Source organism: Chelonia mydas, chromosome 16 (assembly GCF_015237465.2).
Source record: "Chelonia mydas isolate rCheMyd1 chromosome 16, rCheMyd1.pri.v2, whole genome shotgun sequence".
NCBI classification, from domain to species: domain Eukaryota; kingdom Metazoa; phylum Chordata; order Testudines; family Cheloniidae; genus Chelonia; species Chelonia mydas.
Window position 1 is genome coordinate 21180845 of NC_057857.1, and position 15840 is coordinate 21196684.

General features: G+C 39.9%; 1 protein-coding gene across 3 annotated transcripts in view; it reads right to left on the reverse strand.

The window, feature by feature from the left end:
* Positions 1 to 15840, reverse strand: part of TTLL11 (tubulin tyrosine ligase like 11) — a 116412-nt gene that overhangs the window by 61013 nt on the left and 39559 nt on the right. For all 3 annotated transcript variants that reach the window (XM_043530125.1, XM_027823510.3, XM_043530126.1), the window contains exons 5-6: positions 15085 to 15180; positions 14443 to 14561 (exon numbers count right to left, since the gene is read on the reverse strand). In XM_043530125.1, the coding sequence (XP_043386060.1) occupies positions 14443 to 14561; positions 15085 to 15180 (215 nt within the window). The remainder of the gene's footprint in view (positions 1 to 14442; positions 14562 to 15084; positions 15181 to 15840) is intronic.

The window sequence follows — 15840 nt, forward strand, 5'->3', positions numbered from 1 at the left end:
TGGAAAGCACTATTATCCCCACCACTTCAATGTAGAACTGAGGCACAGAGAAATTAAATGATTTGGCCAACATCACACAAGAAGCCTGTGAGAGAGATGGAAATTTAACTTGCATCTCCTGAGTTCAGTCCAATGTCTTAATCACAAAAGCAATCTTCCTCTTTTAAAAATACCTATGATGGTTTGATAGAGGAAAGTATTTATGTGGATTATTGAATATATGAATGCCAGGGATATAATTTTATTTATTTCTGAAGACTTAAATCTATTACTGTCCAGATGTAGCTAACTGAACTGCAAATTTTTGTCCATTAAAACATGACAGATTAAATGTGAGTTAAATTCCTTTAATAAATACAACAAATCCATATCTCTATTAGCAGATCTCTTCTTCTCCACATTACATTTAGTTCCAGGGCATGTACAAATTATTTGCTGTACTTTTTAATTGAAGATTGCAGTGCTTGTTGTAGTAACCTTCTCCCATCAAGTGGCTTTCCAAGCCATTGTCAAACAACCCCCTACCACCATGCAGTGGCGGATTCAAGATTTTGCCGCCCCTAAGCCCTGAAATAATTGCCGCCCCCCAGCTCACCTCCACTCCTCCTCCTCCCCTGAGCACACTGCCGGGTCCTGCTTCTCCCCGTTCCCTGCCAGTGCTTGTGTGCGAAACAGCTTCGCGAAGGAGGGGAAAGAGGGGGGAACGTGGCGCGCTCAGGAGAGGAGGCGGGGCCTGGGTGGGGATTTGGGGAAGGGGACCAATAGGGGCAGGGAGGGGGCAGGGAATGGGTGGAGTTGGGGTGGGGGCGGAGGGCACAAACCGGCGCTGGGGGAAGCAACCGCTGGCTGCTATTATAAATTTACCGCCCCTGCAAATTTGCCGGCCTAGGCATTAATACACCGCTGCCACCATGCCCACCACCAGCTTCATCTGCTCCTCCTCCATTTCACAAATTCTTAAACTTGGAGGTGTTCGTTATAAGAGAACTATTTTAAGTCTGTAATTAATCACTGGAAGCCCAGACAAAAAACTCTTGAGACTGAAGGAGGAATAAGAATGGAGAAGCAATTCTGGAGAAAGATGGTACCCAGGCATCTACTAGATTTGCTTCACACACTTTTAAACACAGTAATTCAGGCTAGTACTGCTCAAGCATTAATTGATATAAGTTTTAAGTTACCCATCACCCTAGTCTCTGTACAGTACAGAAAGACAAGGTTAACAGATTTCACCGATTTGCTTCAAGACACTTGAGACAAAGGGTCACTTGTGAATGTTCCTCTCCATATGGCTAACTCAGAAGCTGACTGAATGGGTAAAGGAAACAGAGAAGGAATGATACTGAAGTTGGCAGATTGACTGATGAAGGAAAAACACAAACCATGTAGGGAGGAAAAAGGGTCTGCTCAGTGTACTCAAGAAACTGTATGCCAGAGAGCTCCTGAACAGAAAACTGGGTCACATTTAGAAAAACAGTAAGATGTTAACATTAAAGGGCTGAGAGAGTCCAATGTCAAAAGAGCAATGTGGATGCGCTTTGTCCACTTCCAAGTCATATTTCTGCTTTAAATGGAGAACTGGAGGGTAGAAATTCCTTGAGAAGAACTTGAGTAGCTAGAAACTTGACCAGATTTCTAAAGAAGAACAAGAGAACAAAGATTTCTGTAAAAAACAACGAGGAGTCCAGTGGTACCTTAAAGACTAGCAAATTTATTTGGGCATAAGCTTCCGTGGGTAAAAAACCCACTTCTTCAGATGCATGGAGTGATGTATATAAAAGCCAGGGCCAGCGTTAAGAGGCAGCAAGCAGGGCAATTGCCCAGGGCCCCATGCAATGTTCCCTCTAATTTTTGACAGGCCGTGTGCGCAAAAAATTTCTTCTGTGCAAATTTTTGTGCTTCTGTGCAAATTTTTATGCGCGCGGTGTTTCGCCGTGTGCGTGGGGTTTAGGATGTGTGTGTGCGCACAGCTTAGAGGGAACAGTGGCCCCATGCCACAGGGGGCATCATGAAGCTAAGTTGCTCAGGCTTCTGCTTCAGCCCCAGGTCGGGGGGGCTCAGGGCCCCATGCTTCAGCCTCGTGCAGTGGGACTTCGGCTTTCTGCCCTGGGCCCCAACAAGTCTATCACTGGTCCTGCTTGGTGGACCCCCTGAAACCTGCTTGCGTCCCCCTCAGGGGGCCCCAGACCCCTGGTTGAGAACCACTGTGCTAAAGGTTCTAAACAGAATATAGACATGATGACTCTTTAATTGCTTCCAGTACCATAGCTAAGAATATGAATTCTGAAAGTAGAAAAGGGGACTCTAACATCAGCAACAAAAATGCCAAGATTATACGAGTGGTAAAAGAAGAACGGAAGAATGAATGATAATGTAGTAAATGGATAGTAACAATAAGAAAAAGGAAGTAGCAGCTAAGTATGTATGGCTGCAGAGTGAGCACAGTGCAAAGCACTGATTGCACAAGGACATGAAGCAATGCACTTATCTATCAGGAATTGTCTTGATGAGCTACAAAACCACCCTTGAGGAAACTTACAGGTAGTGGAATGTGAAAGAGCATGCTCCAGTGTAGTTCTATAACTCCTGGCCTTCATGGACGCAGAAGAAACAAAGGATGAAAATTCAAGGGTCTGTTGTAGTGAAGCAGACTGGGTATCGAGCAGCCCAGTATTCAATGGCCATCAACTCATAGAGTAGTACAGAATTTTGTAATAGGGCACTTACACTAAGTATTAGGTGAAGAGATGAGTCCTGTTTGAGAAAGAGCAACATGGAAAACCAAACTGAGATGGACTGAATCTGAGGGCATCAGAATGCAGCATATGGAAGTAAGGTCTTTTTTGATCTATAACATAGTTCTACTGCAGCAGTGCTTGCCTAATGCAGCAACAAGCCAGGACAGGATATAACATAACGGGTGTAGGGATCATTTCTGTGACCTTCAGTGATGAAGTCTCATCCACTTAACTATTAACTAGTGCAAATCTATGACATCAAAAGGCACAGCTGCTCAGAATGTAGCTTCAGACAATCAATCCAAATCTCTTGTTAGATCAATGCAACTACTGTATAGCTCTTCCTTTATTAAGCTGGGTGCATGCCGGTAACTTGCTTGAAACTATTCGTCTCTGATAATGGGCCCAAAAATGTACAATTTATGCCAGAAAAGCTTTTTTTGTGTAGGGCATGCAAACTCAGCCCTTTTTCCAGTTAATGAAGAAGCAAAAAAATTGAACAGAAATGTGCCAACATTGGTTTAATTCTGTATCATGCTACACTGTAAATAGGCCAATTAATAGTAGCAAAATAATAATACACCTTTTACAATTTTCATTTCTTTAACTCAGCAACACACCAGAATGAATGCCATTACTTTATCTGTCAAAAACTGATGTTCAAATATTATAATTAAAGACAAATCAAACTATGGTATAGATGTAAGCTAACCTAGAGTTTAATTTTGAGAACTCTTATAAACATATCAGGAAGTCTTAAACTTTCCCCTTAAATTATACTGAATCTTTAAATATTTGCCAGTTAGCATAATAAGCTCCCATAAGATGGATCCTAACATCAGGACTTCTACTTTTTGAACACTAGGTTAAATCACCACTGTGTTGCTCCAGTTCTAATGGAATCACACCAGCCCAGAAATGAAACAACACAGTGGTTAGTCAGGCCCGTTATTTTTTAATGTATGCCTTTACTTCCCTATTTAACAATGATCCAAAACATTAAATTTGTATTACCTCTATTTTTAATTCCAGCATAACACTAGGGTCTAACAGGAGGTACTAGCACACCATGGTTTCACACTACATGCTCAAGGGGATTTTAGTTTTAAATGATCTCAGCTGTATACAGTGACTGCTAATTTTCTCTCTCTTATTTCATTCCATTGTGTTCACAGCATGGTTTTCATATCCTGGCCAGCTCCCTAACTGTAAAATCCATTTATACTGGCAGGGTTATTTTCTTTGGAGATGAGGTAGAGTATTCCTTGAAGGGAAAAAAACTAATTATTAACAGGGGTTAAAAAAAAACAGCTTAGGCAGCAGTAAAGAGTAGCTCGTTGGCTTTATGGAACCTGTAGTAGATGAATTCAGTCTTCAACAAACAGTGCTGTAAGTAGCAATAGAGAGAATGCCTTTAAATAGTGGGTTTGACTGAGTGACCCTGCAAGCCAAGTATACAAAACCACAAACCAGATCTGTGCCACAGATTTTGGTTTAGATGAGATTCTGCTACACCAGTCCCGTTGTAGACTGATTCACTAGCTACTATTGTAATGGTTCTAGAACAGTGGTTCCCAAACTAGTTCCACCATTTGTGCGGGGAAAGCCCCTGGCGGGCCGGGCCGCTTTGTTTACCTGCCACGTCCGCAGGTTCGGCTGATCGCGGCTCCCAGTGGCCGTGGTTCGCTGCTCCAGGCCAATGGGAGCTGCTGGAAGCAGCGCAGGCCAAGGGACGTACTGGCTGCCGCTTCCAGTGGCTCCCATTGGCCCAGAGCAGCGAACCGCGGCCACTGGGAGCCACGATGGGCTGAACCTGCAGATGTGGCAGGTAAACAAACCAGCCCAGCCCGCCACGGGCTTTCCCTGCACAAGCGGTGGAACAAGTTTGGGAACCGCTGTTCTAGAAGATGTGGTCTACTAGAGGGTGATGACAGAGGAACATGTCAAGAGCACAAATGAAAAATTGGAGGTTGAAGATAAAAGGAGCAGATTGGGGTTCTAGATCGCCCTTGTAAAGTTAAAGCCAGATGTGGCCTGAGAGAACCATGCTCTGAACATCAGACTGGTGCACTTGGTCCATGGCCTCTCTGTGGAAAAATAACTTAGGATTCAAATGAAAATTAAGCAATGTGCACTTGTCTAAAGTTATACTGTCTTAAACAAGTACAGCTGTTCTTATAGCTTGACAGCAGCGCATTTGTTTGTGCATGCTGGAGGCCTGTGTTGTATTCCCACTAATGACCTCTCCCCATAAATTAATTTATTGAGTGTGCATCTTGTGATGTCTGTACAGAGATTTGTGACAGCTTCCAGTTGTGTAGATGTAAAAACAGTTACATTTCAGAAAGTTGGCTGCTGTGATAACAGCACAGGGTTTACATTAATTCAGTTTCCACTTTCCTTCCTGACTGGTAGATTGTCCTCTGAAGAAGCTAGCAGTCCGATGGGTGACTACAGAAACGCAGCAGTATTCATTGGAATGGACAAAACGCATCCTTTGGTGACAAAAGCCAACATGTTTAAATGAATCTTTAAAAGTGAAAAATGAGGTGAGTTCAGCAGTGAGAGGAGTAAGTGTACAAGCATTTCACCTCTGAAGGCTGTAGCTTAAATTAAGAATAAATGAGAATGGGCTGTGGGTCTCTGCTTAGTCCCCTTTTAAGAACATCACAAAATCACTGCATAATCCAACTTCCTCTGCACAGGAGAAACCTAGGACTAGAAGAGGAAGTGCTGCATGTCAGGGTGCAAGGCACTCTGAGAGTTGGGGGAAAACTCTGACTGGAATCACAGGAACTGCAAACGGTCAGGCTTTGCGTGCACTGGAACTACAGGAGAGGGAAAACTGCCAGCTCAGATTCAGATACGCTAGTAGTGGTGTTGATTGGGAAAGTTTAAGATCCTACCCCAGCCTTCCCCCCCCCCCCCCACACACACACACCCCATGCCTCCCTCTCCAGGCAGTGTTACTCCTTTATTGTTGTGAGCACCAGACTCCAAAATAAAATATATGGAAAGGAATGCACTGGCAATCGTAAAGATAAAATCACTGCAGGCAATCATACAGTTACCTGCATAAGCAGACACTAATGGTTCTAGAGGATACTAAAATAAACAAATTTACAACTGAATTGCAGAACAAATAAGGTCACAGAGTTTCTCATCAGTGAGAGCTGTAAAACCAGTATTCTATCATCCACCTTCTCGACACATTTTGCATTGAGACTCTGATCTATTAAACTTGCCAGGGTCACAATACCCTTGTCACAGGCCCCATGATTGAAACATGATTGTGCCAGAGCTGGTGCTCCCAGCAGAGCCAATTAAAGGGGTGGACCTGCACCTGGGCTATAAAGGGTCAGAGGAGAGGGAGTTCAGTGACAGCAGGGCTAGAAGGGGAACTGCAGAGTGAAGCTGCAGAGAGAGAGGGCCTCCTGCAATACTCCTTGAAGAAGGCGGGCCCAACCTAGCATCTTCTCCAGCTGCTCAGGCAGCCGGAAGGGACAGTACCTCAGGGAGGAGAGGCTGTGCCTGGCTTAAGGCTGAGCGGAAGGTTCGGCTTTGTGGTTGCTTTTTGGAAATTTGTGTTAATAAAGAAGCCAGACCCCAAGAATGGTTGTGATTGAATAATCAAAACTATGTGGAGTTTTGTTTTAAGATCCTGGAAGAAGGGGAAAAAAGAAGCAGGGTATCCCTGACCAGGAGGGGGCATCGGGTGGTAGCCACCCTTTTATAATCATAATCTCAGACATATGTACAATGAGATAAATCAGTAGTCAATGGCGCGAATGATTGATTTTATTTTCATAAATATAAAATACACCATTACATATTCCATATTTCTGTATTCTCTTTAAACAGAACTTGCGAGCATTGGGGAAGGGAAGATTGGGAAACTGACTAAAAAGCACCTGGAAAATAAACTAAACGCAGCAGTCTAGGTGATCCACTCCTTTTTTAAAATGTAAATGCAAATACCAGAGGCCTATTTGATTCTCAGATCTAGGTATTAGCAGTAATAGTAAGAAATGGGATCAAGTAGTAGGAAGGTTCACAGCCCTCTTATAATGGTTTACAGCTCAGCTGGCAGAATTAGACCTGCCAATCACTGGCAGAGAGTGGGAGCAAGAACATAAGAACGCCATACTGGGTCAGACCAAAGGTCCATCTAGCCCAGTATCCTGTCTTCCAACAGTGGCCAGTGCCTGGTCCCCCAGAGGGAATGAACAGAAAAAGTAATCATCAAGTGATCCATCCTCTGTCGCCCATTCCCAGCTTCTGGCAAACAGACGCTAGGGACACCATCCCTGCCCATCCTGGCTAATAGCCATTCCTCCATGAACTCATCTAGTTCTTTTTTGAACCCTGTTATAGTCTTGGCCTTCACAAAATCCTCTGGCAAGGAGTTCCACAGGTTGACTGTGCGTTGGGTGAAAAAATATTTCCTTTTGTTTGTTTTAAACCTGCTGCCTATTAATTTCATTTGGTGACCCCTAGTTCTTGTGTTATGAGAAGGAGTAAATAACACTTCCTTATTTACTTTCTCCACACCAGTCATGATTTTCTAGATCAAGAATATAAAGAATATTTCATTCTTTCATATCATCATTGCAGAATATCATGTTCTCCCCAACCCAGAGCCCACTATTTTTGCCCCATATCAGCAGAAGTTGCCAGAGTGAGGCAGATGTGTGACCTTTCCACTGGAAAAAAAAACAATTACTTGTTTTCTTATTCTTCTGTGCAGGAGTCTCTGCAAGTCCTTAACTGAAGTTTCCTTCCTAGCTACACACAGTTAAAATAAACCCTGATACAAATTAGAATTATAGTTGGTCTCTCAGAACAGTGTGGTATCAACTAATACTTGCACACTGATCTTGTAAAAATTTATGGACTTTCCTGAGCAGAAGAGTAGTTAATCTCATCTGTCACTTGCGAGAGCCACATAGCGAAAGAGTGGGAACTGAGCATATAGCACCAAGTATCTTCCAAGAAAGTAAATCAACCACAATAACACAAATAAGTTACAAGACTGAACTCAAAACTGAAAAGCCCGGGAGTTGTCTGTTCTGACAACGAGCCCTTAAGAAGCAATACAGATGGACAGTACAACAGCAAGGTCACACCCGATAATGAACACCTGGTTTTGCAAACATCATGAACTGATCATTTTTGTAAAAGCCACAGATTAAATTCCACTTGGTTTGTAAAATGTTTCTTTTCTGTTATCATCATTAAGGACTTCAGTGCAGAATAAAAGGTGTATATTACTTGTGGATTTGTACCTCCATCTTTTTTATTAGGTGAGAAGCAGGTATTATTCCATGACCAACTGATATCTTTAATAATAATAAATATGAAATAACTGTGAAAATGCACTGCTAAAAACCCATGCCCCGTTACATTTTGCATGTTTTCTATGTCAGAAGTACAGAATGCTTAGTATCTCTCTTGAGCCATGTAGGAAATATTCAGCTTATTCTAAGATAAACATGTAAATCCAAATGATCATAATGGGACCCATAATAAGCATTGAGATTTAAACAGTAACTATAACAATGGGTTACTATAACTGCAACTATTTTCTGAAAAACAATTCTCCTATTTTCTCCAGGCTAATTAGCATTAAAAAGCCAAGACTCCAACATTTCCTTTCGGCACAACAGGGAAGCAAATCATCGGTGCTGGAAGGAAAAAGCTAAGATAATATGAATGATTTTCAAAAGATATTTAGAGCATATACACTCTAAATGATATACATGACTACCAATTAAACACCAGTCAAACTATCTGCATCTAACATCCAATTGCGAATATGCAGAGTGTGCTATCCACACTTAAGTTTAAGTCTGCTAAAGGAATACACTCTCCTCCTTAAATCCAAAGCTTTCTGAAGAGGAATAAATTGCTTACAGGTAAGAAATGGCTATTAACCATTTTAATTTAAATTCTTTATTATTGGTACTACAAACACTTAAAATTAGGTACCAAAAAAGAAAAAGTTTTGTGAAACCTTCTGAAACAGATTTTCAATTGGAGACACAATCTGAACAATGATTTGCTTCAGTGATTATCTTAATTAAACTGCTGTTTACATGAGCAAAGTTGATTTATTTCAGTATTGCTTAGCATCATTACACCATCCATTTAATTGTGCAAATTTCCTTTAGATCAAATCAAGCACTCCACCTCAAAAAGTTATGAAATGCATGTGAACCACAAAGAGCAAACTTGGAGCAAATGTAACTGTAGGAAACATTGTAATATAGTAGGATGTGTTTTACATCACAAGATATAAAAGACTAATACTACATCACAAGACTATCGGTCTAGACCAGCATTTCCCAAACTGTGTTCTGCAGAACATTGGTATTCCGCACAATGTGAATAGGTGTTCCGTGAAAGAATCGTAATTTAAAAAAAGGGTCTTGAACTTGATTTTTGTACTACTTTATACACGCTTTCCAGTTAGAAATTGTTAGTTCAAGTTATTTTAAATTTGTATTTTTGCTTTGTTTTATAAAATAAAATATATTTGAGCATAAGTAACAATTTTTTATTTGAAAAACCAAACGACTACAAAATAATATTATAAGTGTTCCGTAAATATATACCAGGTGTTCCGTGGCCAAAAAAGTTTGGGAAACACTGGTCTAGATGATTTCAGAGTAGCAGCCGTGTTAGTCTGTATCCGCAAAAAGAACAGGAGGACTTGTGGCTCCTTGGAGACTAACAAATTTATTAGAGCATAAGCTTTCGTGGGCTACAGCCCACTTCATCAGATGCATAGAATGGAACATATAGTAAAAAGATATATATATATATATAAACACACACACATACAGAGAAGTTGGAAGTTTCCATACAAACTGTAAGAGGCTAATTAATTAAGATGATCTATTATCAGCAGGAGAAAAAAAACTTTTATAGTGATAATCAAGATGGTTCATTAGACAGTTGACAAGAAGGTGTGAGGATACTTAACTTAGGGAAATAGATTCAATATGTGTAATGACCCAGCCACTCCCAATCTCTATTCAAACCCAAGTTAATGGTATCTAGTTTGCATATTAATTCAAGCTCAGCAGTTTCTCGCTGGAGTCTCACTGGATACCTCTGTATGCTAACCATGACCACCAAGAAGGACATACGTCTTTTTATTTTACATTCAATTCCACGTTCATCTTGACAAGAAAATACACTCATGATCTGATGGTAGAATACTGGCTATTAACGGTGCTAAGATGAAGGTTTTCAGCAGATCTTAAGTTTGGGAACAAAATAACTACAGTTGCTGGTTAATAAATGAAACCTGGAAAACACATTACTTTATAGTGTAGTTCTGAAATCAGAAGTGCATAGAGGTTCAAATCAGAAATTAGGAGGACAGTGCATTTATTGGCCATTCATTCAGTAAATATTCATGCTGCAAGAAAACAGACAAGTTTTCAATGATGTTATTCAACAGATTTGTCGAGAGTTCCAAATACATGCTCTCCAAGGAACAAACTTTGCCCCAAGTTATTGGGCTTAATGCCAAAATTACTGGGTAAGATTCTGTGGCTGATGTTCTGCAGCAGATCAGACTAGATGATCATAATGGTCCATTCAAGCCTTAATGTCTATTAAAACAATACTACAGCACAAAATGAAACTCACTGAATAGTGGCTTCATTAATGTTTTATTTACTTCCTTTTACTGATTGTGAGTGAACCTCCAGTTCTGAATTAAGAATGCCTAACGAAAGGAGAATTAGGGCTGGAGATGAAAGCTACGGCAAGAAGAAAACCTAAATTTTGGCTCATGGGAATTTATTTGATAATGTCTAAAAAAGAGGATTTTTCTGTAGTCTTTAACAATGCATTTTTTTCAGTTGGACCCATTTTTTAAAATGAGGAGAGCAAAAAGGAAACGAGCAATGAAAACATGTGTTTAGTTAGCTGCCTTTTTGCTTTAGTTCTCATAAGAGCTATCCTAGGCTCTTGTCTGTAAACTACTGAGCAAAAAACTGCATATACTGGCTAGAGTTATAGGGTATGTTGAAGGAAACTTCCCAGATGAACCTCATGGAGTTGGCTCTGAATTCTCCGCTGCGGGATACGGAGGGATTTTGTCTCCAGGCAAGAGGCATAGAGTCCCAAACCGGAAGAGATTGGGGATTCAAAGGAGATAGGAAGTTCCAATCTTGTAGATTCTGCACCCTCAGAATAGTATACCTCTCTTGCCCAAATAGATCTCTCTCAGGAAATTTTGCTATGATTGGTTCCTCTGCAGGCAACTGGCCCTTAACAAAGAATACAGACACAAGGAGGAAGTTAATGCAGCAAAAAAGAGCATTAACTTGTACAAGGTTATCTGCCATTGCCAGACAGGAACATACTGCAGACAGTGAGAATCTCATGCCTCCTTTCCAGCTCAGGACATACTTCAAAAATACTCAGCCCATCAACATGGTTTTGATAAGAAAGAAGGGCTTCCATGGGCTTGGGGGAAGAAAGGCCATGTTGGTTCTGCTCTTCCCTTCCACTCTGTTTTGCGTCTGTGTACCTCACATCATTGGGCAGCACAGGACCACTCTCAATACTACACTAAAAGAACTCTATTTCTCTATTATTCAGTGTGCTACAGAGCTCCCAATCATGCAAACAAACAAACACTTATGCATACACTTAATTGTAAGTACGAGTAGTCCCACTGAAATCAATGGGGCTACTTTGAGACATAAAAATTATGCAGATGCACAAGTATTTGCAGGGTCAGGGCTAACTAACACTGTAAAGGGCTATAATGCTAATCAAATGCCAAATTCAGTACACATAGCAAATATAGTCCACAGATGCATTTAGTGGTCCTCATTGAGCTGATCTGTATCGCTGTAAATTTTCAATGACTTCTTATTGGCTTTGCCAAAATAATTATTGGCTCCTAGTGGACCTGAAGGCTCTGACTGTTGCTGGAGATCATCAGATGTACAGCATAATAAATGCACTGCTTTGATTTTGCTTAACTCGCACTTTCAATGTAATATATCACTTCACAGAGGAAAAAAAAATCAAAGCTCCATAAAGAGTAAAAACTAAAGAAAAAATTAAACTACAGAATATATATGACCTATTAATTTTGCCTGATAATGAAGTATTTTTGGATGATTTCTAAAACTCACTTTCATTTTGATGCTTCATTTATTTTAATCTAGGAGATAATTAGAGGGAAATCAAATCCATCCCCAAAGCAGAATAGTCACCTGTCTAAGATGACATTCATTTGCAGCTTGCGATTTCTTTCTAAATTTTTTCCCATGTGTTCAAACTGAGTGTTACATACACTGCCAAATTTTATTTAAATCAATGTCCATTAACAACTTATCACTAAAAATAAACTGGAGGATGTTTGATGCATGGTTGGTTTTCAAAACATGACTTCTTTATGTTATTTTACTGGTCTTAATGGGCCTGATTCAGTTCTAACCATGAAACCAATAAGAACTGGAATAGCAATAATATTGCAATCGATACATATAATATTTTGCTTAGTCCTCTGTGTCTTTAGCTGGTTATTTAGCTATAATCTTTAAGCTGGACCCTTACAAAGAAGGAATGTGTGTGGAAAGGGGAAACACAGGCACATTTTAGCACTCACTGAAATCCAGCTGAAACAGGTGAGAGAGGAGAGGCACAAAATGAAAACGCTATAAAACATTTTCTAAGAAAACAACCCAGAGGTATTTGGTGCTTGAGTCCTATCACACTAAAGTTCTGCACCAGCCCAATATTGTTACACTAGTATAAAACTGGTAAAGGATTTCAGAATCAAGCCCTTGACCTTTGCATATAGTGAAGTTTGCACTATGGCCCACAGCCCCCACCAGAATCTACATCCAATCAACCACCTTAAAGTCCCCTGAATGTTTTGAGTACAATTCTGTTCCACCTTTGATTGACTACCCATTCCCCACTAGGCAACTGACTATTTTCCGGACATACTAGCACATGACTCCAAAAGCTTTTGTAGACTTTAAACAAAATTAACCCTTGTTGCACATTTTCAGTGACAGTCAACCCTTGAGTGAGTCCTCCTGGAAGAGGCACTCTGGCAGGAGCATGCCATCGTCAGTACAAGAGACGGTATTTACAAAGAGGAGGGATAAATCGTATCTTGATGCAAGGAGAGCTGTTGCACCTGAATTGCTATCCATCCAGACGAAAATATAACACATACTAAGAACTCAGCTCAGACATGGCAAAGACCTCCCTGAGAAGCACTGAACAAGACTGTCTTGTGCTGATGATACCAAGATACCCAGTAACAAGATCATCTGTAACCAGATTATCTTGAGAAAAGCTATGTCACTGATGAATTCACGCTGTGATGAGACAGTGGTTTATCTCATCACAGGATAATCCTATTATAAATTATTTTGCAGTGAAAATGTGCCATAAAAGATGCTCAGTGGGTGAGTATTCCAAGCACATACTGGAGTGCTTCACTAACTTCCTTATTTGTAACCATATGCTGCACCTTGCATCCCATACTTAAATATAGTTAATGAATGCATGGAATAATGGCTGAATAAATATAAAGGAGGCATAGCTTAATTACAGGAATCGAAAATAAGATCCACTTTGCAGATCTCAGTGTTGAAGTACTCTTACTAAGGATTAAAATTAAATATAGTTAAGAGCAGAGAAAGATTGCTAGGTAATCAGTCAGCATGTATACTGGCTGCTACAACAAATAAATGTAAAAAACACTACATTTGAAAAAATTTAGCTGATTTTGTCAAAAATCATGCCTTGATTGCATGCTCCTTAGCAAGCAGAAGATAAAACTTTCCAACTGTATATACACCCCTCCCCCCCCCCACATATTCACAATTCTACTTTTCCTGCTCTTTCTTTCAATACAAGGATAGCAAAATTGTCCTTGAACTCATCATAGAATATGAATAACCAATTTAAGCTTACTGCTAAGTGACAAGAGGAGAAAGGCAGACATTTTAGAGTAGAGACAGACCCATAGGCAAAGGTTCCTTAGTGAAACACCATTTCCCCCTTTCTTGGCTCCAAGAGATTGCTTAAAAACAAGATGTTTCATTAAAACAGAAAGCATTTCTGCTTTCTCTTCTTAATCTTGTCCCACCACTGCCACTTCTGTGCAGGCTATTTTACTGTTCCTCCAATGTAAGTCTCATTCCCAGATCAGCTCCAACTTTAAAATACAGTAGTAAGTATTACTAGTTACTGACTGACTATTGTGCTTTAGAACGATTATGTTTATTGTCACAGAATAAGGAAACAATTTTTACATGCAATTTCTACCTATTTCAGCTCAGATGGGGGCAAGTCATTCCTCAACAGAGCATTGTGTGACTTTCAAAGCAAATGTATATACAAATCTGCATTTCCTGACTTTGTGAGTCAAAAATGATGCTTGGGAACCAAAATTTATGGATTACTAGATCACTGGCACTCATGATGGATCAATTTATTAGAATAAAAGTGCTCAAAAACTACTAGGATGAGTATGCAATAAGGAGCTATGCACAGGTAGTTAGATCTGATCTCACTAGATCACACTGTAGTTCTTTAGAAAAGCATGAACAACTCTGAAAGCAAGGTTTTAAAACCCAAAAGCTTTTGAGCATTACTTTTAGGATTATTGGTAGGCACTACTGACAAACAGAAGTCAAGTCAATAAACTTACTGATTATCTTTTCTCTTCTTTTTGTGCGGGTCCATTAGACGAAGGGTATCTCTGATGACAGCTACTTTTATTTCTTCATCAACGGGGCTCGGGACATTTTCAAACACTCCTGGAGAAAGCTTTAATTTGCAAAGGATACAATTGTTCAGTGTAGAACTGCTGCTATTTATTACGTAGCTGCTCAAGTCTTATTCATATCCCTTAGATCATAAATATACAATGACAGAGCATAGAAGTCTTCAGTAAAGAATAAAAATTATCTGTTAACATATACAAAATGACACTATGGAAATTTTAGTCAAGTCACCTAAATACATTGAAAAAAAGATCATTGCCGTCAATGTTACCATTTATATACACAAACATGAAAAATGGTTAATATTCACCCAAATATAATTAACTCAACTGCCAGGATATGGAATAAGTACATTTCTGACAAAGATGACGGAGAGCTTTCAAAATTCCAATAAGTCATGTTTCAAGAGTATCAGATTAGCAATGATTGCAAAGCCAAATATTACAAAAAGCCTTACAGGTTTCATATTAGCCAACAGCTTCCATCTTTCAAAAACACAAAAAGACCAAAAAAACCAACCCCCAAACAATTACATTCTAATATCATGTCAGGCTGGAAGGTCTTACCTCTTGCTCATGTTCTATTCTCATGCTGGGGTTTGCATTTACTTCAAGTAACACAGGCTTCAAATTTTTCATTAGGAGAATGTCAAATCCTAAAATCTGTGCATAACGCAACACAACATTACTTTCACTCGCTGCGATTTCTTTTAGAGAATTGCACATATCATTATGTAGACAAGTTATCCATCTAACTAAAGAAACTTCTCTCCCATCCATGGAACTGGAGAGCTCAAAATGATTATCTAAATTCTTTGTTTCCCCCCCATCATTGGGGAAGCACTTACCCAGAGTAGGGACATGCAGAATCCCATTCCCACAGAACATTTTAATAATGATCTTTTTAAACCCCTTCCTTCATGAACAGGCTGTTATGACATCATGCTGTAATAAGAAGTGGAATGATGGAAATGGCTAAGGAATTTGAGTGGGATTCAGGAGATCTGGGTTAAGTTCTTAGTTCTGCCACAGCCATCCTGCATGGCTTTAGGCAAATCACTTAAGTTCTTCATGTCTCACTTCCCCACCTATACAACAAAGCTAACATTTCCCTTCTCCTGCACTTTATCTGTCTTGTCTGTTTAGACTGTAAACTCTTTGGGACAGGGACTGTCTCTTCCTATGTGTTTGTATGGCATTTAGTGCAATGGGGCCTTAAGTTCTACCAGGATTTCCTTGGTGTGGTCATCTTTCGTTGCTGAGCCCTCTGAGTCTTCTCTGTAGCACACCAAAACACAGTGTCTGCTCAGCCTTTGCAAAAGT